Consider the following 24,453-nt stretch of genomic DNA (forward strand, 5'->3'; position numbering starts at 1 on the left):
TTGGATTATATTTTTAAAACAATATTGAGGTAGATGTATTTTGTGGCATACTCTTGTGTTTAGTCAAAACAGAAAATTTAAGTGGTTTAGTTTTTAGTGACACATAATATACTGCACATCAAACAATCATCAGCATTTAATGTTGGGTTTAAATATTGGCCGTGAATGGGAGGCACGCGGAGACTTATCAGTTCCCCTCTTAAGGTCAGATAGTACTTGAAAGTTCGCTGTAACATTTGTATCCGTTCCAACCAGCGTAAAACTCACTCGAAGATAAATCATTGAGGGTTTGCTCACATTGTCCTGTCTTCAACACACAAGCACCTGCTGAAACAATAGATTGCTTCGCTCCTTCCTTTGTATCAACCACTTTCACTGCGACCTCGTGCAGCTTCCCGTTAAATCGTTTCTTTCGCGCCAAATATTTAGTGCGCTTAATGAAGCAGAAAAGAACCCTTGTGACGGAACTATCAAGGCATTGTTCTGGTTTTGTCGTCATAATGCCGGATTTGCTCGGCAACAGAGCAATCCACAGGTGGTAGCACTCTTTTGTTGTGTTGAGATTACGTTTGGAAATTCGATTTCAAACAAATGAATTTTTGCAACGTTTGACCAATGTTTGCAGATTTTATGCTGAAAATATTTCTTAGGTAAAAATGTACAAAAATCCCGTTTGTCTGGAACTGCGCAATTCCGCCGCCATTTTGAATTGTTTCTTTGAAGTTAATGTTGCCAGCTTGCTTTGCACAAAATACTGTTTTCATGTTTTGAGGCCAATCTCTGTTTTGAAGAAGTGAATATTTGAGACTGTTTCTCATGTTTTCCCACAATCTTATGCGAGGATTAGTTTTTTGTGAAAGCTTTTTACCGTGTCTGGTTCGCAGGTGAAACTGAACAGGTCAACAGGCAGGTTAGCCGAGCCCTGTTAGGAGATATTTACAACAAACATACCTTCTCGCACACCCGCTTGAAACGCGAGACTTCCAAGCCGCGCGTTCAACCACAAACTCACGGAAACTTTCAAGTACTGTTTTTCAAAAGTGACGTCATAATAGTGATGTAGATATTTACTAGGTGATGTTAATTTGCGAATTTCAGTGTCCAGGTGGTGAGGGCGGTTTGAAACGATCGTGTTGTCGTAAGCTGTCAATCAAACTCACATGAGCTTTTTTCGCGTTCGGTCCAGATTATGTTTCCAGACTCGAGGAAAGAGGGCGCCCGAATTGTGGCACATTTTTACTTGAAGGCCGAAAAGCAACAGTTTATCATCAACTGCTTATGTCACATTGTTGTATGGAGTTTATAATAGACAAGATTAGAGGAATAAGATGGCATTTTGATTTATTTGTTAAAATTCGTCAGAATAGACAAAATGTGTTATGTTTCTAAGAAAGTCCTGCTATCTTCTGCTTTGTAATATATTGTTATCTTAGTTGGTAACAGTAAGTAAAACTGCAGTTTCGCAAAAATGTTAAAATATTTAAATGGATTTGTTGGGTTGTGAATGGGATGAAACATCCTAACCCCTAACTTTTGTGGGAAATACGACACCCTAATTGTGGCGAAAGTCGCTAACCCCAAATCTTAAATTTCGTGTTTTGCTGTTGGGTAAGGAAAGTTATGGTTGGAAATATTACAAATAAACCTTCAACATTTATTACAAAAGTTATTCATATATTTGTAAAGGCCTTTGGTATATCCATATAGTGGTATAGGTCTTTGGTATATCCTTGGAAAACAAATTACTGTATCAACGATGTTACACAGCAGAAATATGGGGTAAAAAGTGCAAACTGTAATAAATTGTTTTTTTCAGGATTTGTAATAACATGGAATCTTATAAAGTGATCAACTTGCAATCGACCAATGATGAATCACCTGCTTTCCGTTATGCGTTGCCGATAATAACGGACAAAGAAAACCCAAATCTTTCATCAAATGTAAATTATTTATTCTTAAAATATTTTTACTCCCACTCAAAAAATTAATACAGAGTTTACTTCATTTGTAAATAACCTTAAAAAACGTTTTCCAATGATGACCCTCAGAGACTATTTTCAGGTTCACCCGATGTGTTGTGGATGTGGTCACGTGATCCAGGATGCAACGTTCCTATTGGTTGATTTTGCTCATTGGCACGTCGCATGTTTAAAGTGTTGCGCATGTGCAAAGTCGCTAGATGGCGCACTCTCATGTTTTGTAAAAGATGGAAGAATTTTCTGTCGGGAAGATTATAAAAGGTTCGTTTCTTTGTGTTTCCTCTAACAAAGCGGCGTTTTGTAAACCCATTCTTTTATTATTTTACTTTTTACGTAAAGACATTGTAACATTTTAATATACTGCCATAATCTTACTTTGATATGTGGTGATTTCTATATTAGATATTTTACATTCCGGCCTTGTGCTTACTGTGGAGTGTTGGTTGAATCACATGAATGGGTGATGAAAGTTCGTAATCGTGTATATCACGCCACCAAGCGGTGTTTCAGCTGCTGCGTGTGTCAGCGACCCCTAGTGTCAGGAGAAAGATACTTGGACGACATGAAAGGCTTAGTTTGCATTTCATGCGCTGAAGTAAGAACATTTTTTGACAAGATGATGTTAAATCTCGTGATGGCGATTTTGTGTCTTTTTCCACCAGTGATTCCCAACCTTTTGTGGTTGCGTTACCACTTGTAGGTACAAAAATCGACGCGTACCACCTAGTTGAGTGTTACAAAGTAACCTAGGGTATGAAGCAACAAACATTTTGAGATCATTTACGAATTCAAACCATATCCGCAAATTACGGAAAGGTGCTCGCGTATCCACCTGGAATGCCATCGCGTACAACTAGTAGTACGCGTACCATCGGTTGGGAAACACTGGTTTACACTAACCTGATGTGATGGGAAGATATATATATAATAGCAGGATAATAGTTTAATTTTTCACTTAATCACATTCAAGAAATGCTGAACAGAATAAAACCCAACCTCTACCAGCACTCAAGGTCACTACACCCGCGTGGCCTCATATGCTTTAGGCGCATGCGCCAATCTCCAAACTGCATGGTTCTATGCGCTGATCATCGTATTTTTTTTCATAAACTTGGAAATGATTACTGACTTAAACTCAATTTTTCAGTTAGCTGTAAAGCAACAAAGTATTTCAATACGATTTAGATGCTTTAATACTTTAATACATTTAATACATTCAGATGAACGATGATTTCTATGGCACGTTGCAAAACAAACCGGGAAGGCCCCGGAAAAAGAAGCTAAACGTGACGTCAACTCACCTGGATTCGATTTGCGGAATGTCCATCAGTTTCACAGCAGGTTTCAATTTAATCATTTTATTTTTCCTACTGGTATTTTTAACAGATATATGGTGGTATATGCTAAAGCAGCTATCCGACAAACCGGTTATCAAAAACAAAGCATGTAATCATTTTTAGAATAAAATACTTGGCTTTTTCATTCTTGCACTATCCTTTGATTCCGACAGCACAACGAACAGAAAACAGCATGTTTTTTTTTCTTTGTTTTTTAAAATGAAATTTCACTCAACGGAAAAGAACCCGGGTGTTGGTATGAGAGTGAAACATACGAGGTAAAAATACAATGACCCCCACCTGCGGGGTGCGTTGACTATTTTGACGTGTCAGGGTCGAGTTAACCCTGACCGGGATGCGCACATTGGTCACGCTACTTGACTGCAAAACAAGAGGCAACGACAAACTGACGCTATTCCTAATGCAGTTGTCAATCAAACAAACGGCGATCTTCTACGATTTAGTTAATATCTATGTTGAAAGATTCCAAACCTAATGGTTATTTTTTGTGATATTTGATTAAACCAAGTTGAACTCGTGGCGGTTTCGTGGGGAACGCTCGGTGGTATTTAGAAGGAATCTTGATTTTCCTTTGTATATTTTTTCCTAAAACCTTTTAATTTTCGGACTTCCAAAAAAAATCTATAAATCAACGTCATTCTGGTGCAAGCTTTTTTATCGATTTAATTATCGATTATTCAGCCTTGTTAAAAATATTGACGACAAACTCACTTGTCAGATTGTTATGAATACGATAACATTTCAGACGAGTCACTGGCGCTAGGTGGCGGTAGTCCATCTTACCAAGCCCCCAAATCGAAGCGGATGAGGACGAGTTTTAAACATCACCAACTGAGGTCAATGAAGGCATATTTTCATCACAACCATAACCCTGATGCAAAAGATTTAAAACAACTTTCCCAAGAGACCGGATTGACAAAACGAGTACTTCAGGTTAAAACATTAAACCACACAAATCTTAGCAGCGAGAAAAGCTATAAATAATATTTGCAGGTTTGGTTTCAAAATGCTCGTGCGAAATACCGCCGCAGCTGCGCCCAAGATGGAAAGGATAAACCCAAAGATGACACAAATAAACAAAAATCTTCACAAATTCGTTGCGACGAAACAAAGGAGTTTGACGATTCTCCCAACTCCGGATCCTTTATTTATGAAACAAACAGTCATTGTGACGAATTGTCACCTTGTGACGATTTTCAGCAACATTCGTACCTGTCCTACAACAACAAAGTTTTCGTGGGCTCTATGACGTCACTATCAACAGCGTCGCCTTCTTCCCCAGTTTCGTCGGCTTTAGAATCTGCGTAGGCCACTACGTCACACACTTCTTATGTTCCGAAATAGTTCTACATTAATTTCAGTTTTCTATTGTTTCCGTCCTGTAACCATGGTGATGTTTTGTTTAGTACTTCCCTTTTTATTTGATGTTTTGTTTAAAGTTAGGACTCCATGCTTTTTTAATTTACAACAACTTTTATCTCCGTATTCAGGCATTTATTGCCCTTTTTCTATGTTAGTGCAACATGAGTGTTAAATAATGAGCTTTTCTCATGTTGCTAACTTCTTATCAGACACGATGAAGCTAGATTCCATTGTAACGCGATATCACGATGATTGTATTATTATCGCCATTGTGTGCAATTCTGTGACGAAAAGTTTTCCCTCTAACAAATGTTACAGTCAAGTATGAGTTAAGATGTGTTGGTGACACGAGCCAATCAGCTGTGAGAATTCGTTAGCAACAGTACTCTGACAAACAGGAAGTGATCTGACGTGTTGCTCGCGTTTTTCTGCGTGTCTGAATGTAAAGAAGGAACCCAGAGCGGAAGTTGGGTTTATTTTTTTCGCAGTAATTAACCATCTACTGACACCGCCATAAAACGCCAGGCTACCGTGATCGAAACGGTTTGTATCAAATGGCTAATTGTTTTTTAGATCTATAAAGCCATTAGTTGGCTAGTGCTCTATGTCTGTGTGGTGACAGTATAGATTGTTACGTCACAGGAAATAGAAGCAATTCATTGTTGCGCAGCGTTTCCGTTTGTCGACTGGCAGTGGTTATACTGTGGTTGGTGTTGTTGGACTGGAGGCAGTACACAGCATGCTTTGTTGCTGTTTCGCGTGTCTGTCTATAAATAGAGTTAAACAGGATGTACGCGCTCACCAACTTGTTAATGGATGGACCAGATGCCAGTTAGTACAGAAAGAAACTTTGTTAGCAGAGACATAAAATCAGCATGAATTGTCGTTGCAGCTTGGTGGACTAACTTTCTGATACGTTTTCAACAGTGAGTACTCTGATACGAATAGCAAAAGCATTGTGTTGCCATGGAATCGTCGACAACTGAAACAATCAACCCGAGGTTTTTTCCCAACCTAAACCCGTTTGACCCCTTTGTTACAAGTGAACCCCGGAATAATTCCAACCCAGGGGATTACGAGCGTCAGCTATGCGCTCCATACCCCTTGTGTGACCCTCAGGGTTGTGGAAAGGAATCTGCTATAAGTTGTGTTGAATGCAATTCCACAGGTGTTGCCCTTGCTCTTCTTGGGATGTGCCTACTTTCAATAACAATAGTGATATGTAAGTACCAATATAGTTTTTGATTGAGACGAATTTTGTAAATATCTTACTACACAGCACGGCTTGTGCTATGCGATTTACCCAAAATAAGCAGCAAAGTCCGATAAAAGGTGTTGCATATTTCTCCGTTCGGGTTATATTTGTAGATAGGTGGTTTCCAACCGTGGATGCCGCGACAGTCATTTTTCACCATGTGGTTTGTCGGTAGTGTAATGCCATATAGAGGATACAAATTTTTGTTGCGATAAAAACCCTCCACCCAGAAACAGATAGAAAGGTTGATTGGCAGCCGCCTAAAATCTTAAGTTCCGCAGGGGTTTCGGTAATCCAAGAAATGTTGGGAACCACTGTTGTAGATTCTAACAGATTGCCCTTCTTCAAAACTGAAAATATACCACTGGCCTAATAAATGCCTCAGATGTTGAACCCTGAATATAAATACATCAATGCTTATTTGCTACAAATATAATCTTTGTTTTAATACTTGATGTATCAGATTTCATAACTGAAACTTACTGCAGAAGCCACATTTATAGAAATTTGTAATCATGCATTCAGTTAACATTCTTGTGATCGTCATAATCACGCGGACAGCATCTCTTCAGCGTCGTCATGGCTACATCAAAGTGTCTCTAGCCGTATCAGATCTCCTCATAGGACTTTTGATCCTCCCGGCAGCCATCTACAACCTTGCTATATCTTTATACCTACATCCTGAATCGGACGAAGATTTTGCAAACAGATTCATCCAAACCAACCAAGTAGCGAGCGTATTTTTCGGCACCGTCCTCATCGTTTCACTCACAGCATCCATTTATAATCTCCTACTCCTCAGTCTCGACAGGTTCGTGATTTTTCCACCGTACATTTAATTCTTTATTTTTTTTATCATTGGTTGCTTCCATGAAGGCAGAGAGGTAAGGGGGGGGTGTTTATACACACTATGTGTGGTGACGCTAATTCCTTAAACGAATGACCTGGGTTAAAGAACAAACTGCATCGGCGAACACATATTAGGGTTTAGTTTTGCTTGCTGTTGAAGGACAGTTTGGTCCACAAAAAGACAGACATTCCTTCGGCACTCGGCTACAAATTAACATTTTCTCCCGACTTTTCATGAGTGCAAGAAACCTTATTTACATTTATGCATCAACACTATATAATGACGTAACAAACACGTGTTTTTATACAATAGAACAACGTATTTGTCTATGCAGGTTTTTGGCTGTAGCAAGGCCACTTCAAAATCGATCTGGAAAATATTTTTCCCGGAGAAGGTTGAGCATTTGTATTGGGATTGTATGGTTTATAGGTGGGTAAATAACATTGACTATCGCAGATAAATGACGCCCCAGGAAAACCTCAAATTAAACGTGCTGTCGCAAACAATTCACTCTTAATTGGGGCCAAACAGGATGCGACATTTACACTACCAAACATGCTATGTAATGACGTGTTTGTTGTCATAACAACAGTAAACTCTGCCGACATTTATAACAACGGGCAGTGGCAGAGCAATGCTGTTACATATCTGCTAACCTGTTGGTTTTTGTGAGACAAAATGAAATGGGACAATACCCGCCTATGCAGACACAGAATTTTTAAATTATTAACTTGTGTAACATTTATTGTCAGTATTGGTCGTTTACTTTTAGGCATTCTAGTATCGTCACTTCCAGCAATGATGACTCAAAAGTTTACGTACATCCTCTCCCCAACCACCTTCTTTTACGTCATGAGCACTGTTCCTGATCACGTGCATGACAACGGTGGCGCCGGACCAATAGCACTTTTTGCTCTGGTTGTCATGGGAATACCGTTAGTGTTTTATTGTTCACGTAAAAACTGATGATGTTACCAAAATTTTTTTTAGATACGTTTTCACTGTTGTGTTTAACCTTGTGACTTTGAGCGTAACCTTGAAAAAACTGGCCACTAGGGAGCGCCTTGGAAGCGTATCAGGAACTATGACGAAATCCAAACGTCAAAGAAAAAGCGAGGAAGCTAAGAGGTAAGAGGCAATGCAACTTTGGCTTAAATTTAACCTACATAGGTAGTAACAAGTAGCCTTTAGGTTAAAAATGATTCTTGATACCTGCCCAGAAATGAATGAATCCAGCAGTTCCAAAAGCGGTTGGTTAAAAGCTTGGAATAAAAATAACCACAACGACAAACAGGTAAAACCTTTTAACAAAATCAAGATTAAGTTATCGTATCACAAAACAAACACGCAAAACTTTTTATTTTGTAGAAGCCGGGTAGGATTTCAAAGGAAAGGATTGACAGCGTAAATGCGTCATTTCACAAACACAAGAAGCCTGTGAATTTAAACTATAGAGTGACAAGAATGATACTTTCCATGGTTATTGGTTTTACAGGCAAGCAATATGGTGATGTTTTAGGGTGAACTTTGTATGATTTTGGCGAGGACTTTGCAAACCAGTGACGCATTTCGTGGTAAAAGTGTTCCAAGACGTTATATCCAAGAGGTGGCGAACGCAGTATTGCGAATGTTGGCTTTAATTTAAACTTTCATATTCCACACTTACCCTAGGCAGCCCAATGTATCAATGTACCCCCCACACTCAGCAGTCTTTCTATTTTCAGTTTGCATCTGTCCATATATGATTGTGAACAGTTTAATGGTAAACGGGGATCTCAATTGTTCAAACATGGGAGTTATTTACAATGTGGTGACGTACCTTGTCCTACTTAACAGTATCATGAACTTCTGCATCTACAACTTGTGGCACAGAGAATTTAGGTTGGTAAATGTGAACGTAATTATTGACAAACACAAAGCTACGTATCTTGCATGGCAGACATGAACTGATAGCTGTGTTGACTTGCAAAGACAGGCGCAATCAGTTGCGTAAATCGTCTAATGGATTTGGAACATCTGGGTCGAAACAAATATCTGCACAATGGCCAATTGCTGGTGGTAATGCAAGAAAGCCATCATACCAACTTTCATCTGGTGTCTCTTCGTTCCAAGCTTCAAATTGAGACGAAACTTTGTGTGATTTGCAAAACTGCCTTGCTTGTTTTAATATATGTGTGATATATTTAACTTAGTAGCGGTACCTTTCATGATTTTGCACTGTATGTGTACTTCTGTACATGCTAATACGCGCTCTTGTGAGCTATATGTTAAATTCTTACTGCAAGCTCTTATGTGAACTTTCGTACAGTAAACAAATTGCAGTTAAAATTCCGATGATTGCGTTTTCAGTACCTGTACTTTTTAAAATATAAATATGCTGTTTGATGTCTATGGAGGTTGTCTGCAATGTTTTAAGAAAAGGGAAAACTGTGTAGGTCCGAATTGTGAGATTGAAAACTTTAATTTCAACGAAACATCGTATTTTCGGACATTATATTCTTAAATCTAATAGCAAGGTGTGCCACAAGGCATGCCAAAATACAATTATGGACTTCTTGATACGCCAAAAAGTTCCAGAAGTAGCAGTTTACATGCAACAGTTGCTTCTACCTCTTCAATGGGAAAAACGTTTGAACACCTCAGTGATATACAAGCAGGTATGCAATTATTTTGACAAACCGAACGTGAGCTGTTCATTTGTTTGTAGGCAAAATTAATAAAGTCCCCACATGTTCATACAATTAGCCTACATGTAATTAAATAGTTAACCTTGGTTAGATTCAGTTGGAAATCTGGGAAGTGCCGAAGTTTCAAAAGATTATAGCTCTGGTCCTGGTATTTTAGCGTGTATTTAACCCTCTTCCTAAAAAAGATCCAACATATATTGTGCATTGTAGTTTTTCAAATTCCAACTCGACCATCACTGAAAAAAATAACACCATTGAAGCTTGCTCCCAAAACTCCAGTTGTGCCACATTTTCTTGCTTCAAAAACTCAAGGGTAAGCATGTGTTTTACCAAAATAAATTCACTACATTTTTTGTCATTTATCAAGATTTGTTGATGTATATTGGCAACTATTTATCTTTTGCATTTGTAGAGTGACATCAGCCCAGTCTTCAGTAAAAAGCACGCCATTACATAAAGACACACCACGAAGCAAAATGCATGAAACACTAAAAGCTACAGAGCCCTCAGTAGTTGTTACTCTAGTGGAGGGAAGAGGTCTTGCACGGTAATACAATTTATTGCATTGTCTAGGTACATAATCCCTACTAGTACTTTAAACAGGGGTGAAGTCGGAATTGCATCTATTGATCTAAAAAGCCCTATTTTGAAGCTATCCCAGTTTTCTGACTCATCTAACTATGTGAAAACAATGACCAAGTTACAATTACTTGCTCCCATTGAAGTGATATTTCCCAGCACCATGTGTGACAGTGGAAACATAGCCCCCGTGTATAAAATTGTCAATGAAAATTTTCCTGTAGGTACCTCAGTACATTCTATAAAAGAAACAAATACAAGACGTTATGTTTAGCATTCAAACATTACAACAATTCAAAGACAATATTTTAATGATCAATCTGGATTAGAATATATAAAAAAGTTAGTGATTGAGGAAAATAGCTCGGTTGTGATGGCTGTCAAGTCAAAGTAAGTGTGGATTTTTCTTCACCCTAAGTTTAATTGAATGCATGAATTTATGATTAACAGATACTATTGCCTTGCTTCATGTGCTGCATTAATCAAATATGTTGAGTTTATTGAAAACATGGTTTATGCAAATCGAACACTGAGGGTCGTGTTTGAAGGAAGCGAAAGAACAGCTATGATAGATGCTGGAACTGCTGCAATATTGGAACTTGTTGTTAACTTGAAAAACTTAAAGTAAACAACTTCACTGCAATGTTTTAAGCAAAAATCTTGTTAGTTGTTTGCAAAACATGTTTCTAAATAGTACTGCAGGCATCAAATGGTTAACATTTGAGCCATCTGTTACTGTATACAAAATATATGAGATATTTGTCCATCCTCTCCGCATATTTTACTAATTTATAAATATCCAAGTTGTAGAAACAATTAAAATGACAGTTTTTAACTCATCATCTTACATAAATATATGACAGGAGTACTCGGACATTATTTAGTGTTCTGAATCGATCAAAAACACCAGGTGGAACTCGCTTGTTGAGAAGTAACATTTTACAACCCCTAAGCGACAAACAAACAATCCTTGCTAGATTTGAGTGTGTTGAGGAACTCACAGAATCATCAGACTTCTTCTATGGGTAAATTTTGTCAATCTAATCTGTGTTGGGTTTATGAAGAATTTTTGTGGAATTAACTAACTGCCACTTGTAATATGTTAGTTTACAATCAGCTTTGGAAAGGTTTGACGTTGATATTGACCACCTTATATCATCATTGGTTCAAATTTCAAAGTTAGATACAGACAAAACTCGTGAAAAAAGGATAAATAATTTAATCCTGCTGAAACATGTTGTGGATACAGTGCCAGCCCTAACTGTAAGTAATTCCATTTGATGTTAACACAGTTACTCATAAATTGTTTCAGGAAACTTTATCCATGGGAAAATGTGATCTTTTTCAAGCTTACAGTGCTTCACTTAGAGACTCAAGATTTTGTATGTTTTCATACTAACATGGCTAATACATTTCCAAAATGTTAAAAAAAAATTTTGTGAAGGTTCTATATCAGAATTACTCCATACTCTTTTCAATGATAGTTGCCATTATGAGAAGGGAGTGCTCAATATGAGAGCTCAAAGGTGCTTTGCTGTTAAATCTGGTGTGAGTGCATTACTGGATATGTCAAGGCAGGTTTATTCAGAGATGATCGATGACATTGATGGTAAGCATATTTTGTTTTCATTGTGAATGTAAGTGTCAACTGATGTCAGAGTCGGCAACCAGAAGATTTTTGTTTTGTGTAGAGTTAATCCGGGAGCTTGGTGCAAAACATGAATTGCCTCTGAAATCCTGTCACAACTCATCACGAGGTTTTCACATTCAAGTGCCAGTGAAAGACACCACTGCACTTCCTAGTGAATTTATACAGGTCAGCTGCACTCAAACACTCTTTCATCGGGTAATGGTAATCTTATAATGTAGGTGACCAAAACAAGGAAGGCATACAGTTGCACTACATACGAGCTGAAGAAAATCAATGCAAATATGATCTTGCAAGTCAATGACATTAATATGTTGACAGATACGTGAGTCATTGGTAGTATATAACTATAGCTTGTAGACACAAAGTACCCTAAAACACTTTTGATGAGAAAAATCAAGGTATTTGCCAAGCCGTCTTTGTTTACACAAAAAATATGGCAAAACATTTTGAAGAAGCGTTCCTCGTGGAGTTCTAAGCGAATCCCATTCATTTCTGACTTGGTTTTGCGTGTCTGCCAGGTGCATCTTGGTAAAACCGTTTGCTGCATCAGGTCGCTAGGTAACGGCAGTGGATGTCGATGTGTGTCTAGTTGGGATTGACCGTTACCGACTTTTCTACACACACATCCAGTCTACCAGATGTCCCACCTGGTAACGGAGACTTCCGTACTGGAACTATCGGAGTTCCCCTGACGTCCTAATTCCGTTATAACATTGGTTCAATTAGCTGAGCAGAGCAGAGCAGAGCAGAGCAAAAGAAACTGGCCATTGCTTGTGCCACACTAGAGTTGGATTGTGTTTGAACTGCACGCCTTGTGAACTCCTACTTCCATAAAAAATTATCTTTTTCTTCTTGGAAATCTTTGTGCAATTCAATTTGAGATACAGACTACAACCTTCAGTTCCTTTATAATATTTTTAATTTGTCAAGTTGCTTTACGCAAAACGTAAGCTTATCCGTATTTGGAACATGGACCTTCAACCGGCATCGGCAAGCAATCCCACTGGCTTCAAGCTTTGGTCGTCCAATGCTAATCTAAATGTTGGTCGACAAAATGTTACAACCTGCAGCGGTATATAGTTACACCTTGGACGATTTGGGTTCAACAACAATGAAGCAACAAGGACAAGTTCTTGGTTTCTTTTTCCACGTCATCCTTGACCTTGAATACTATCTCATTATTCACGTAACAAATGAATCTTGTCCGCAGTTCTTCCTTCAGTGGATCCTGGATTACAGGTAGCGGCATCTCCGGAAATTCCAGCGATCTTCCTTCGATCTTCCTTTGCATTTCAGTCCACTTTTACCTTAACGAACAATAAACCGTTTCGGGTCAAACTGGTTCTCCTTGAATGCAACAATTTCTTCCATTCGTAATTCGTTAACTTGCTTCGAGGAGCAGCAAGACTAGAGATTTGCTTGTAAATCGTCGGGAAACGTATTGGTGAAAAATACATGGTTGTTGTTGCTCAGGCGTGTTTGAATCGCGACCAAAAGTCCTCCCACAATTCCGTTGACGAGGCGAATCAAGCAAACTTCGGGGCAACAGAAGCCGAAGCTGATGATGCGTTTCCGTTCCAGCATTTATTTTTCATCAATTTCAACCTCGCCTTGTTCCTTGTGACATCTGCACGCCGATATACTTCTGTTCGAAAAACTTTTCCGTTGCTTTCTTCCGTTTAGCAGTTGACTGTGGTGCCGCCAATGTTGTATTTTCGACATAAACTATAGAATGACTTAAACAAAGCGACTCCTGGCTTTATAGCAGGAAATACAACTAACATTCCAGTGCAAGCATTCTGTAAACGAAATCACACCGCAGGGTACGATATACACTCAGGGTGCGAAATTACAAAATTGTCGTATGCCACCACAGTGGTCATGATTACTTTGGACGAAAAATTCTAAATTCCGCGTTTCTAGGTTCAGGTCAATTATCAAACAATAATTGAACGAAAATTAAATTGACAATTCGACGCTTTAGGCCGCATCTCACAATTAAATCCTAAAAATTAAGTTTTAGAAGTCATTTGTCATTGTGCACCTGGTTACAGTTTCTCTTGTTTGCCAAAAACAATTGCCGGGTCTGATGACTCATGAAGGGGGACTACTATTGCTGAACAGAAAAAAAATGATTGCAGCTGCGTTAAGACAGCACATTGGTTTTTTTTGCAAAGGCTAACTGCTAAATTGTCAGTCCTAGGGGGTGTACAAACAGCCCCGGTGGGGCCCCAAGACATCTAATTCTTAATGAATTGTGTAGAGGAGGGTTGGTGGCTTCACTTAATCGCAAATGGAGGGTACTTTCTGTGATTCATTTTTTCACAAAACAAACCTACACTTTTTTCTGCTTTTTTGGCCAAAATGATGGCCAACAGAGGGTCAAAATGCCCCCGGGGGAGCAGTTAAAGTAGTTATCTCGATTACAAATTTGGCCAGAATTCCTAGTCAAGGGTCGGCACTAACAGAAAATCACAAATTGACTATACTTTCTGTGATTCATTTTTCCACAAAATCTACCTCAATATTTGGGTAGTTTTTCAGCTACATGTTCAACAGCACCCTCTACCAATTTACTGCCTGACTAATAACCCTGAAAACCATAGTAAAACTGCCCCAAACACGCTGCAAATCGCCCTGGCAACAGCCTGTTCATCTGCGCTCATTCAACCAAAACACTTGCGCCCATGCATGACCCATTGCATTGTTACACATAATTTTACTCTGTAACGCAGGACAGAGTTCGAGAAGGGCATTTCCCAACCGGGAAAGTCTTTTCCATAGAAATACAGAGATGCGGCCTTTGTCACGACCCCACGTTTAAGTTAAAAAAAGAGTGACCTTCGGAACAATATTTACGGAGTTGCTCATGATTCTGATAATAAAGAGACTGTCCCATACTATTGTGACCTTTTGTGCACACATCTAATTGTGAATTTATGAAATAATACGATATATACACGACGTACTTTTCTGTGGAAAACAAACTATTTCTCAAACGTTGAGCGTGGCTATTATGTGTGTGTGGGACAGTTTGCTGATACTTGGTATGGTTTAAACGTAAATCAGGGAGAAATTAAACAACTTTTTTTTTATGTAATATGTAAATTACATATAATTAAATCCTAGGTTAGTTTCACAGCTGAACGGGAAAATACGTTCTAACATTGGATGTCTCTACAATTTATCAGAGATAGTATCTACTCTTGACCTGCTTCTATGCTTCGCACATTACCACACAACAACTGATTGTGGTGAGTGCCCGCATTCTTTTCCAATAAACAATCCTTGTTGTAAACCTTTCCTTGTTTAGTGCGGCCAGAGTTTACAGACACACTTGCAGTGAAAAACGGTCGGCATCCAGTTTTGGATACAGGTATTAGATCGTATGTACCAAGCAATGTTTATGCAGCCGAGGGGAGCAACTTCAACATCATCACAGGCCCAAATATGAGCGGAAAGACAACGTATCTGAAGATGATTGCACAAATGCAGGTACATCTCCAACCACAACCGCATTTACACACGTAATTTACAATGTTATGATGAACAGGTGATGGCACAAATAGGCTGCTTTGTCCCAGCAGAATTTGCATCTTTTCGCATCGCACCGCAAATTTTCTCCCGGATGGGAGGCAATGATGACATGGAAAGCAATTCTTCAACATTCATGATTGAAATGAGAGAGGTGATATTTTGTTACAACTTACCTCGGGTTTGAATTCACAACCCTGAAACATTGGGGACCTTGACCGTCTGAACTACAGGAACATACCGGTCAATGAGTTAGGGTTAACCCTAACTACCGCACATAACTCACTTGCCGACCCTCGCACTTGGGTCCTCTGGACTTGTTTGCAGTTTACCGAATTTTTAGAGGAAACACATTAGTTTTGGAAATCCTGCCCCAAACTATGGTGAAGATAGGTTGTTGCTCTTTTGCAGATAAATTACATCATTCAAAATGTGACTGAAAGTAGTTTGGTTATAATTGATGAATTGGGGAGGGGAACATCCAGTGAGGAAGGCGTTGGTTTATGTTGGGCAATTTCTGAATATCTTCTTTCCGAAAAGGTGATTTCCGTACTTCCTAAAAATATTTCTTGCATTAAAAGTTCTTCGCAGGCTTTTACTTTTTTTTCCACTCATTTTATTGAATTGTGCCGGATGGAATCTATTTACCCTAATATTGAAAACTATCATTTTGAGGTAAGTGTCTATACGAGGGAAATTTTGTTTCTACTTTAAATATGTTTGCAGACGAAGCACGTGACATGCAGTAAGGGTAGCTTGCGTTCTGTCCAGTATACGTATGCCTTGTCCCGTGGTTTCAACAAGGAAATACATTACGGTAACAAATATATTTGTAATTTCCTCTAAGAAACATTCAACTGACTCTTGAAATAGTAAAATAACTTCAGGGGTTTAGAATTAAACTATAAAATCTGTATTGAATTAGTGGTAAGCCTGTGTTTTCGACACAATATGATTTGTTTATTTGGTGAATTCCTAGCTGGGTTACGCGATAAGCTCTGAACCGGCGTACATTGGTCACAGTAGGTTTGTTCAAGGAAGTTAAATATTACGTAACAAGGATGCTAATATTACAAAACAATATTAGGACTTGATCTGGCTCAACTTTTTGACCTACCGGTTTCAGTTATTGCGCATGCGCATAACACTGTGGATGAAATCGACAAAAAAACTGACGAAGCTGATTTGAACGTCACAGAACAACAAAAAATTGACAATGCTGCTTACAAGTATGACGTCATAACTGTCAATTCTTGTGTTGTTTTAATTAAAGAATGTTGCAGGTTGGCGACTCGGCTGCTCCAAGTTTCGAGAAGTTCGAGACTTGAAGAAGCTGCGTTGAACGAATACGTGAAAGGGTGGGTAACAATCTGGTATTCGTGTGGCAATCTTCATGTTGAAAACCCCGTTATCGCATGTCTAATATCTCCAACATAAATAGAGCTTGTGTCAAAGTCTGTTTAACAAACCTTGATCAATTCAGTCAAAAATGTTTATAAAACGGTATATAGTCCTAACCCTAACTTTCTACTTTGTAGTTTGCGAGCAACTTTCTTGGATGAAGTCAAGATATCTTCTGCCCCGAATCAGAGTACTGACTCCTGTGGTTGAATCACTTATAATAAGTTTGACTTTGTGTTGTTACTTTTCATTTTATGCAGTTTCTTTCTTCGCCAGGTTTATTGTGATTTGTCAAGTGGTAATATTGCAAGAGACTTAAAACGTGGTGTTGTTTTATTCACCTGCAGGTAGCTAAGTAATAAGCAACAGGGTAACCGATAAAGATGACCACCACACATGCACTAATAAATAATTTCTCAACAAGACGGTTTCTTTCATCATCGTAAAAATCCCCTTCGCCCATCTCCAAATAGATTCGCGATGCCGTATTTGGATGAATTCGGTAAAATCCGGTAACTCTTGAAGGTTTTTTCAACTTTTCAATTACTGTGGTCCACAGACGCCCCACTAAACAGGGTCGATCATATTTTTCCTGATATTTCGCGTGAGTTTGTGGTTTTGTTGTTACTTTTTCTGCCAAAGAATAAATTCGTACTTTGTAGCCAAGGTTTAAACTTACGCGAATCAGCTAAAGTTTAGCGGCTTGCATCTGATTGCAGCAATGAATGTGACCCTTGTAAACCAAATATGTCGTACACTTATACGCGAATTACGTCATTTACACTCGTGTGAAAATGTGATCCGTTTATGACACCATTAAGTCATTGTTGATGCGTTAAGCAGGGTTTGCCAATCTTGGGGTCGTACACCGAATTATTCAACAAAATCCCACAAAAAAGACCCCTAAGATAAAAATTCGTTTGTTGACCCGAAAATCTATGGTATCCGTGATGTCGTGAAAAGTACACGAGTTATACCCATTGCGTTGGTAAATCCTTTACGTTGAAACGACAAGTGGCCGCGCCCAGATTCCAGATAGCTTGAATAATATTTAATGCGCTTATATGCCCCAATGTTGATATTGCGCCGAATTTGATTTCAGTTATTTGTCAAATAAACAACAAAACGCGTGTTGAAATTGGTATCCGAGCTATCCCCAAACATTTGAGACCCGTTTTTTGAAATGCTTTACTACTAACAACAAAATAATATTTAGGAATGTGGTACTTCATTTAAAAAAATATGAGCAATTTCCAAAAAACAGTCCGAGCTATCTCCCCCATTATTGTCCTGGTTATATATGCAACAACTCAACTTTATTTACGGGTATTTTATGATTTAATAATGTAAAACTGCATCAGGTTAAGCAAGGTTTAATTACATTAGAAAGCTGGACTGTAGCCCTTATGCATAATTAACAATGACCTAAGTACGTGTCTCTCTTGTACACGCTATATTACCGGTAAGAACTTGCTTGACACTTTCATTTTTTCTTGGTATGTTTTCTCCGCCCTCTACAGGATGGCCAGCAGAGTCATTCACGTAACGCTTTCGAAGCTGCGGAGCGCAATCTCCATTCGCCATAGTATTATCACGGCAATTTTCAAGATCCATTTGTTTAATTTCTCATCCCAAGAAATAAACTACACATTTTAAATTTTCCCCCAATTACTTCATTATTCGGTAACAATTGACCATTGTCTTGTCCGACCACCACACATAACGAATGCTGAAAATGTTTTGAAAACTTCATGTTTGGAATTAAAGGTCGCCCACAACTGCTGTGACATCACTTAAGTCAACAGATCGCAGATAACCACGTTCTCTGTGACGTCACAGACAGACACAAAGAAGGCAGAATGTGTTTCCTGGGGCGTCGCGATCCATTTAATGCTGGTGGTTGTAGCTGTAATCATGGCAGCTTGTAGTAAATTCTCCTAAGATAACAGTATTGAACTTACTTGTTTTTGAGCAAAGGTTTTCTTAGAAGTGATGTTTTGTAATATTAAGCGTTTGTTCGTGGAAAGGTATTGTACTTGCAATAAAAATTAAAGTCAGTGTTACAGTTTGTGGTTAACCTTTTCATATAGCCTATATGGTAATTTTGTGACACTACTGGTGATTTTCGTTAAACATCTCTAAGTTACAAATGGTGTGATATTTTGTATTAACCTACAATTTTTACAGTATTTCTTTTTTAAAGTGGGTAATAGAAAGTCTTAACAATTTGATTAATATTTTCAGGTGTTTTTATTTTGTTTTTGTGTTCGGTAAAAAAAAATTGAAGTAGCGTAATACATTCAACTTCTACAGAATGTCTGTGGAAGATCCTTTTTTTGTTGTGAGAGGGTAAGCATATTTTTATACATTTATAAAAAATTACTTCCGTGTATTAATATTTATTTAACAACACAGTGGCTTTTGATTATACGAATTGCATTAAGACATGCTACACCTAGTAGTTTGTCTCTTTAAGTAAAGTTTTTTTACCAGTTGCAAAGTTGGTTTTATTTTGATGTAGGGAAGTAGAAAAATCTGTGACTGCCTGTCGTCAGTTGCAACACAACTGGAGATGTATGCTGGAAGACAGCTCTTCATTGAAACAAGATGAATATGACAGAGTTAGCAATGATTTACGCAACAGTCTTCGAAGTATTGAATGGGATTTAGAAGATCTTGATGAAACTATAGATATCCTTTGTTTTAATAAATTATTTCCCTTTTGCCATACATCACACTATATTGGTTTCAGCCTGTCATCACATATACATTACCAGACAATGGATGTTAATTTAGCCAAATTGCTGGTTGCCAGTGGGTGAAGCAGGCGTGGTGTACATAATCCATACATTCAGCAGTGGACCATGAAATTACATGATGGCTTGGTCTGGCAGTGTAAAACACAATAACACATATGTTACTCACAACACCATGTATTTATATGCGCCATTACCTTTTCCTTAACATTTAATTACGAATAGTAGAATCGAATCCACACAAATTTCATATTTCAACATCTGAGCTGAAAACCCGAAAAAACTTTATACGTGACACTCGTAATTCAATACAGGATATGCAAAATGAACTAAATGATCCAAGTGTTAAAGCAAAAGCAGATAAAATATTGCGTCAGGTTTGTATCATTATTATATAAATGTTGACTTCATCTGTGTAAAGTGTTAATGTTTTTTAGAGTTTACTTCAAAATGGCTTATCAAATCATGGCACCAATGAATATGATCGATATTCAAAATTAAAGAAGTCCATGGAAACTGAAAATGCTGCTTTTGTTGATGACCAGCAACAAAAACAAAAGGTAACGTGATTGCTTCAAATGCATATCATTCTTTGACACAACCTACCATTGCATTGCTGTTTATTCTAACAGAATTATTGATAATTAAAGGAATTGATTAATGTAAATATATTTATTGGTGACATCAAACAGAACATTTACATATACTCAAGATTTGCATGTAATGTCTGCCTGAATAAAATGATAGCTACTTTGTTAGCCAACATTGCTTTAAAAATTCACATGTACTGAATGTAAAACAATGTTAAGCAAAGTGGAGCCAATAATATGAATTGTGTAAGCTGCAGACAGATGGCCACTGTTTCGACCTAAAAGGCACTATTGGTTGAGCTTTGCTTGGCCAGAGTGCTTCCACCTTGTTTTCTCTGTAAGGTTGCACCTAGGTGATTGTATAGTAACCACAAAGTGGAAGTCTTTGCTTGGCCGTTTGGTCAGCAAAGTCGTCTGAAAGTCACACCAGCTGCACTGATGAGACCTTTTAGGTCGAAACAGTGGCCATCTGTCTGCAGCTTACACAAGTCAAACAATGTTGTTTTTGTAATATCTTCGTAATCAGCTTTTAGATAAATTTATGTGATTTGTTGTTTATGGCAATGTATATCCAATACCGCTTGCTTTATCTTTTGGTTTATGAATATGCAAATAGAGTTGTCTGTACCGTGAAGGATTTTAAATAGATTCATTCCTTAGTTATGCAATCTTTCAACAAATATATATAAATATCCTGCTTTGTTTGGGTTAACCCAACTTCACTGTAACATAGCAGTAATGTATTATTGATTTTTATGTAGGCCAATTCTAGCCCAATCCTGTTCAAGTACAATAATATAACACAGCATGTTGTATATAAAAATCCTTTTGTTTTTTAACGTGTTTGAAGGTTCATTTTTTTGCTACAAATAGATTTTGTGCAAATAGAAACAAAATTGTCATTATTTGTGTGAAGTTCAACAACAAATCTTGTTGTAGTTAATTATTGAACAGCAAGATGACCAGTTGGATCTTGTTGCTGACAGTGTTGGGATTTTGAAGAATATGTCAAAGTAAGCCACCAATTATTTTACTTAAGGGAGGTAAATATACGAGTAATATATGCAACAATATTGTGTTACAATGGAACAGACATCACAATTGTTGGTTAGGTGTTAGGCTGTAACCCAGGGTCATGTCAACACTTGCCTAGAGTTGAAAGTGCAACAGAACAACACACATTGTCTAATTAAACCCACCCCATGTTGGTGAAGCCATATCCTGTAGCTATAACTTTCATCAAAATGGCCTTGAAGAGACTGATAATACTTTCTGTAAATCTGTACGAATGTTAAATGGGTTTCAAACTAATTATTATTTATGTTTTAATAATAATGTTTAATGTTGAAAGTATATCCTTAATTAATGTTTGATTGTTGCAGAACAATTGGCGGGGAACTTGATGACCAAGTTGTTATGCTAGATGATTTGGGACATGACATGGAAAACACACAAAACAAAATGGATTCGATGCTAAGGAAGATGGCCCAAGTCACCCATATGAGTGGTGGTAAGCACACATTGACACAAAACAATCTGGTTATTATTAAAATTTTATTATTGCAGATAAACGGCAGTGGTGTGCAATTGGTATTCTTGGTTCATCCATTTTTATACTTTTTCTTTTATTTTTTGTTGGTTGATATTTGCTTCCAATGAAAGTTGGATGTGCGGTTTGCAGACTTGCTGTACACACCATATTTCCGATGAATTGACACTTTCTTCTTTGCAACAATTTCTTTTATCTTCAGTTCCACAACTAGTTGTTTTATTTGAGCTAACTTTCAATCCACTTAGACTCAGATAAACAAAGACACAAATAATGCTTTTCATACAGTTATTATGAAGTCAGGACAGGACAGTCTGTAGTTTGTCAAAGTTTGACCCCAGTAGGAACGGTACACACAAATACCGGTAGTAATTAACACATAGGAGTGCAATTTATTTGTTGATATATTTTTCGCTCGTCTAGTTTTATTTGTTTCTTTTTTGTGGTTTTTACACTTTTAATATTCGCCATAATTTGTTTTCCACAAGAATAAATGGACAATGAATTTTACACCAACTTCACGTGCCCAGTGATGCGTTTCAACCAAATCGTGTTTACCTCTTGTTACGTCACAACTGTTGTGGTGCTTCCTGTTTCGTCTCGTTATGAAATAAAATATGTTGAGAATGACCGGAAGTGACGTGGTTGTTTTTCCTGGGTAGGAACCGAAAGTTCGGTTTCCTGAATTAAGTTTTTTTATTTCGAAACTTTGATTACTGCATGTATACCTGATACACATAGTTTAGCATGTGTTAGTATATGTTACAATCATTGTTCAAACTGTACAAAAGCTACGTTCGTTTTTTATTGTCACAAAAATGCTGAAAATCAAGATTATATGCAGTTGGTGCAGCAGTGGCGGTTGTTCTTCCAGTGCCGATAAAAAGTTGGATGCGAGCAGTAAATCCCATTCAGTGTATGTTTTATTCAATTTAAATGCAAACCTGAATGTTCGGTTTCAGTCGAGTAATAAAAAATTGTGTTTCGATTTATACTGAGAATGACTGCACGTCGCCCAAAACAACATTCTTGCTAACGACGATATTCCGCGTTTATACAGCAGCAACTTATCACCATTATACACGATGTCAATTACGTAATGCGATAAACAAACTAAAATATTGATTACGACGTTTTGGAGCACATTAGGATTCCCGATCTATTACGGAAGACTTTTGCTATTCATGGGCGCTCTTTAGTTGCTGTAAAAGCACACAGATGATTCCTTTCTCTCAGAATGCATAAACATCTCCTTACCTATCTATAAACTAATATGTCATCATACGGATTCACTTCCAGTTCCTTTTTTTTTAGACAACGAAATAGTTCGGTTGCTCCAAACCAAGGTTTAAAGGTTCAGGCTCAGTTCCAGTACGATTCCTTAAACAGTAATTTGACCGCATTTATTGATGTTTGTTCAGAGTTATCGTTGTTATTTACTACTGGCCACGAATCCCGATCACGTTCTTTACCTTGCTTATATTATTGGTCGTGTATGCCGACAAACACACGAGACAGCGCTATAATAACAAAAATTAAAATTATCAACCGAATGTCAGATTTTAAAAATTATCGACTTCTTTTGTTTTGCAGACCTAATTCCGTGGACTTTGAATACCCACCAACAAATGACGCGCAATCCGGTCCTGTCTGTTTTCCTCGTTTCGGTTGTGGTTCTGCGCCGAACGAAGGTCTCCCCACTGACTTCAGATGAGATCCACCGCGAGGGTTGGTACGTTGGTGGCTTTTAAACCAAGTCCAACTCCGCAGAACCAAACAATGAACCAATACCTATGGGAAGTATTCATGCCTTCAGCGTTAATTGTTTTAAATATATTTTTAACATCAACAGGAGTTGCAAACGCTACCGCAAGATGGGGCTAGTGATGCGGATAGTTTGGGAACAAGTCCAGCTGTGAAGCTGGTGCAGAAGATTGCGTCTCACTGAAAGTGATCTCAGTCTTCCAAATTCAATATACAACTTTATTGTTTCCGAGTGGCGTTTGACGGGACAAGAGGCAGTAACTTATCTTTTATTTACCTTGTGATTGACGTGGCAAACATGCAGAGGAGAACAGCATTTGCAAAAGCGATCGATGGTCGGAGATGAATGGACCAAGCCAGCAACACAATTTGAAAACAATAAACAGTAAGATGTTGTGCATTTTTTCAAGTTAAATTGTTAACAGTGGCGGGAGAAACTATTTTTGGATCAAAGATTTACTCCTCAGATGTCGATGACGTCATATGCAGAGATTGCGTGTTGGGTTGGGCAGAAGATTTAGTAGGAGTCACATGTGGCTCCCTCACGTATGGCTATTCCGGTCAATTTGGCCTGGAACCGGACACATTTGTATCGGAGAAAATCCGGAAAAACGGAAAGGCTTGGTGTTTTTTCAAAAATCGACCGAAAATTTCAAATCTCCGATTTCTGTTTAAACCGGTTTGAAAGTTCGAGTATTTTCATTGAGTTCCTTTAACGCGGTTACGATTAAGTCATGACCATTATATTCCATCACATACGGATCAGAGGAGAGTAAGCTCTGTATCACACGTGGCATGTTAATCAGGATTTGAAGTCTTCCAATGAAGCAAGATATCCCGTCACCATTTGAACACTTTGACTGCATTTGGATCAGCTGTTAAATCCTTCGGTCGAGGTATATATTGTTGTATGCTTGGATTTAACTGTTCCATGCTTGGATTTAACTGTTCCATGCTTGGATTTAACTGTTCCATGCTTGGACACAAAACTAAAGCTCGCACAATGAACACCTGGAAAATACAACAAGGCGCAGGCAAGAACATCAAGGGTGTAATTACACTGGAGGCACGTTATGTTCAAAGTGCCAGCAATCCTTGCATACAAATTTTTCTAAATTATTTTCTAAATCTGCATACA

At 38.0% G+C, this 24,453-nt stretch overlaps 4 protein-coding genes and 1 long non-coding RNA gene across 5 annotated transcripts; 4 read left to right on the forward strand and 1 right to left on the reverse strand.

Moving 5' to 3' along the window:
* Positions 1–1,426: 1,426 nt before the first annotated feature.
* On the forward strand, positions 1,427–5,003 carry LOC145913341 (LIM/homeobox protein Lhx9-like). Its single transcript, XM_083000961.1, has 6 exons — positions 1,427–1,940; positions 2,062–2,240; positions 2,382–2,574; positions 3,200–3,320; positions 4,083–4,270; positions 4,331–5,003. Exons 1-6 carry the CDS (start codon positions 1,830–1,832, stop codon positions 4,643–4,645), a joined length of 1,107 nt encoding a protein of 368 aa, XP_082857087.1. The 5' UTR covers positions 1,427–1,829; the 3' UTR covers positions 4,646–5,003.
* Positions 5,004–5,549: 546 nt separating this feature from the next.
* LOC145913631 (uncharacterized) lies at positions 5,550–9,177 on the forward strand. The gene is made up of 9 exons (XM_083001354.1): positions 5,550–5,921; positions 6,480–6,765; positions 7,139–7,233; positions 7,577–7,739; positions 7,795–7,932; positions 7,996–8,098; positions 8,173–8,299; positions 8,529–8,685; positions 8,744–9,177. Exons 1-9 carry the CDS (start codon positions 5,666–5,668, stop codon positions 8,925–8,927), a joined length of 1,509 nt encoding a protein of 502 aa, XP_082857480.1. The 5' UTR covers positions 5,550–5,665; the 3' UTR covers positions 8,928–9,177.
* A 151-nt stretch (positions 9,178–9,328) lies between these two features.
* LOC145913659 (mutS protein homolog 4-like) lies at positions 9,329–16,931 on the forward strand. The gene is made up of 21 exons (XM_083001397.1): positions 9,329–9,461; positions 9,702–9,804; positions 9,904–10,038; positions 10,095–10,290; positions 10,345–10,460; positions 10,521–10,694; positions 10,934–11,095; positions 11,177–11,333; positions 11,383–11,452; positions 11,515–11,679; positions 11,762–11,886; positions 11,940–12,043; positions 14,851–14,975; positions 15,035–15,216; positions 15,275–15,409; positions 15,667–15,795; positions 15,847–15,930; positions 15,982–16,072; positions 16,343–16,484; positions 16,539–16,613; positions 16,794–16,931. Exons 1-21 carry the CDS (start codon positions 9,335–9,337, stop codon positions 16,864–16,866), a joined length of 2,670 nt encoding a protein of 889 aa, XP_082857523.1. The 5' UTR covers positions 9,329–9,334; the 3' UTR covers positions 16,867–16,931.
* On the reverse strand, positions 9,714–18,145 carry LOC145913661 (uncharacterized). The gene is made up of 3 exons (XR_014403346.1): positions 18,117–18,145; positions 10,202–10,309; positions 9,714–9,727 (listed from the first exon to the last, which is right to left on the reverse strand). It is a non-coding gene; the product is annotated as an uncharacterized LOC145913661 (long non-coding RNA).
* A 714-nt stretch (positions 18,146–18,859) lies between these two features.
* LOC145913380 (syntaxin-6-like) lies at positions 18,860–22,179 on the forward strand. The gene is made up of 7 exons (XM_083001011.1): positions 18,860–19,005; positions 19,178–19,347; positions 19,632–19,789; positions 19,850–19,972; positions 20,942–21,015; positions 21,385–21,512; positions 21,569–22,179. The coding sequence occupies exons 1-7, from the start codon at positions 18,971–18,973 to the stop codon at positions 21,643–21,645; spliced, it is 765 nt and encodes a 254-aa protein (XP_082857137.1). The 5' UTR covers positions 18,860–18,970; the 3' UTR covers positions 21,646–22,179.
* The last annotated feature ends 2,274 nt before the right edge of the window (positions 22,180–24,453 follow it).

The sequence above is a fragment of the Ascidia mentula genome, chromosome 9 (assembly GCF_947561715.1).
Source record: "Ascidia mentula chromosome 9, kaAscMent1.1, whole genome shotgun sequence".
In the NCBI taxonomy this organism is placed as follows: Eukaryota; Metazoa; Chordata; class Ascidiacea; order Phlebobranchia; family Ascidiidae; genus Ascidia; species Ascidia mentula.

Bases quoted from the DNA above. Each gene is read 5' to 3' on its own strand.
- LOC145913341 (XM_083000961.1), top strand. From the start codon at position 1,830: ATGGAATCTTATAAAGTGATCAACTTGCAATCGACCAATGATGAATCA. The intron at 2,575-3,199 runs GTAAGAACATTT...TAATACATTCAG, and splicing joins TTTGCATTTCATGCGCTGAA to ATGAACGATGATTTCTATGG. The intron at 3,321-4,082 runs GTTTCAATTTAA...ATAACATTTCAG, and splicing joins GTCCATCAGTTTCACAGCAG to ACGAGTCACTGGCGCTAGGT.
- LOC145913631 (XM_083001354.1), top strand. From the start codon at position 5,666: ATGGAATCGTCGACAACTGAAACAATCAACCCGAGGTTTTTTCCCAAC. The intron at 7,234-7,576 runs GTGGGTAAATAA...GTTTACTTTTAG, and splicing joins TGGGATTGTATGGTTTATAG to GCATTCTAGTATCGTCACTT. The intron at 8,686-8,743 runs GTTGGTAAATGT...CTTGCATGGCAG, and splicing joins TTGTGGCACAGAGAATTTAG to ACATGAACTGATAGCTGTGT.
- LOC145913659 (XM_083001397.1), top strand. From the start codon at position 9,335: ATGCCAAAATACAATTATGGACTTCTTGATACGCCAAAAAGTTCCAGA. The intron at 10,291-10,344 runs GTAGGTACCTCA...CGTTATGTTTAG, and splicing joins TTGTCAATGAAAATTTTCCT to CATTCAAACATTACAACAAT. The intron at 11,680-11,761 runs GTAAGCATATTT...TGTTTTGTGTAG, and splicing joins GATGATCGATGACATTGATG to AGTTAATCCGGGAGCTTGGT.
- LOC145913380 (XM_083001011.1), top strand. From the start codon at position 18,971: ATGTCTGTGGAAGATCCTTTTTTTGTTGTGAGAGG. The intron at 19,006-19,177 runs GTAAGCATATTT...ATTTTGATGTAG, and splicing joins CCTTTTTTTGTTGTGAGAGG to GGAAGTAGAAAAATCTGTGA. The intron at 19,973-20,941 runs GTAACGTGATTG...ATCTTGTTGTAG, and splicing joins ACCAGCAACAAAAACAAAAG to TTAATTATTGAACAGCAAGA.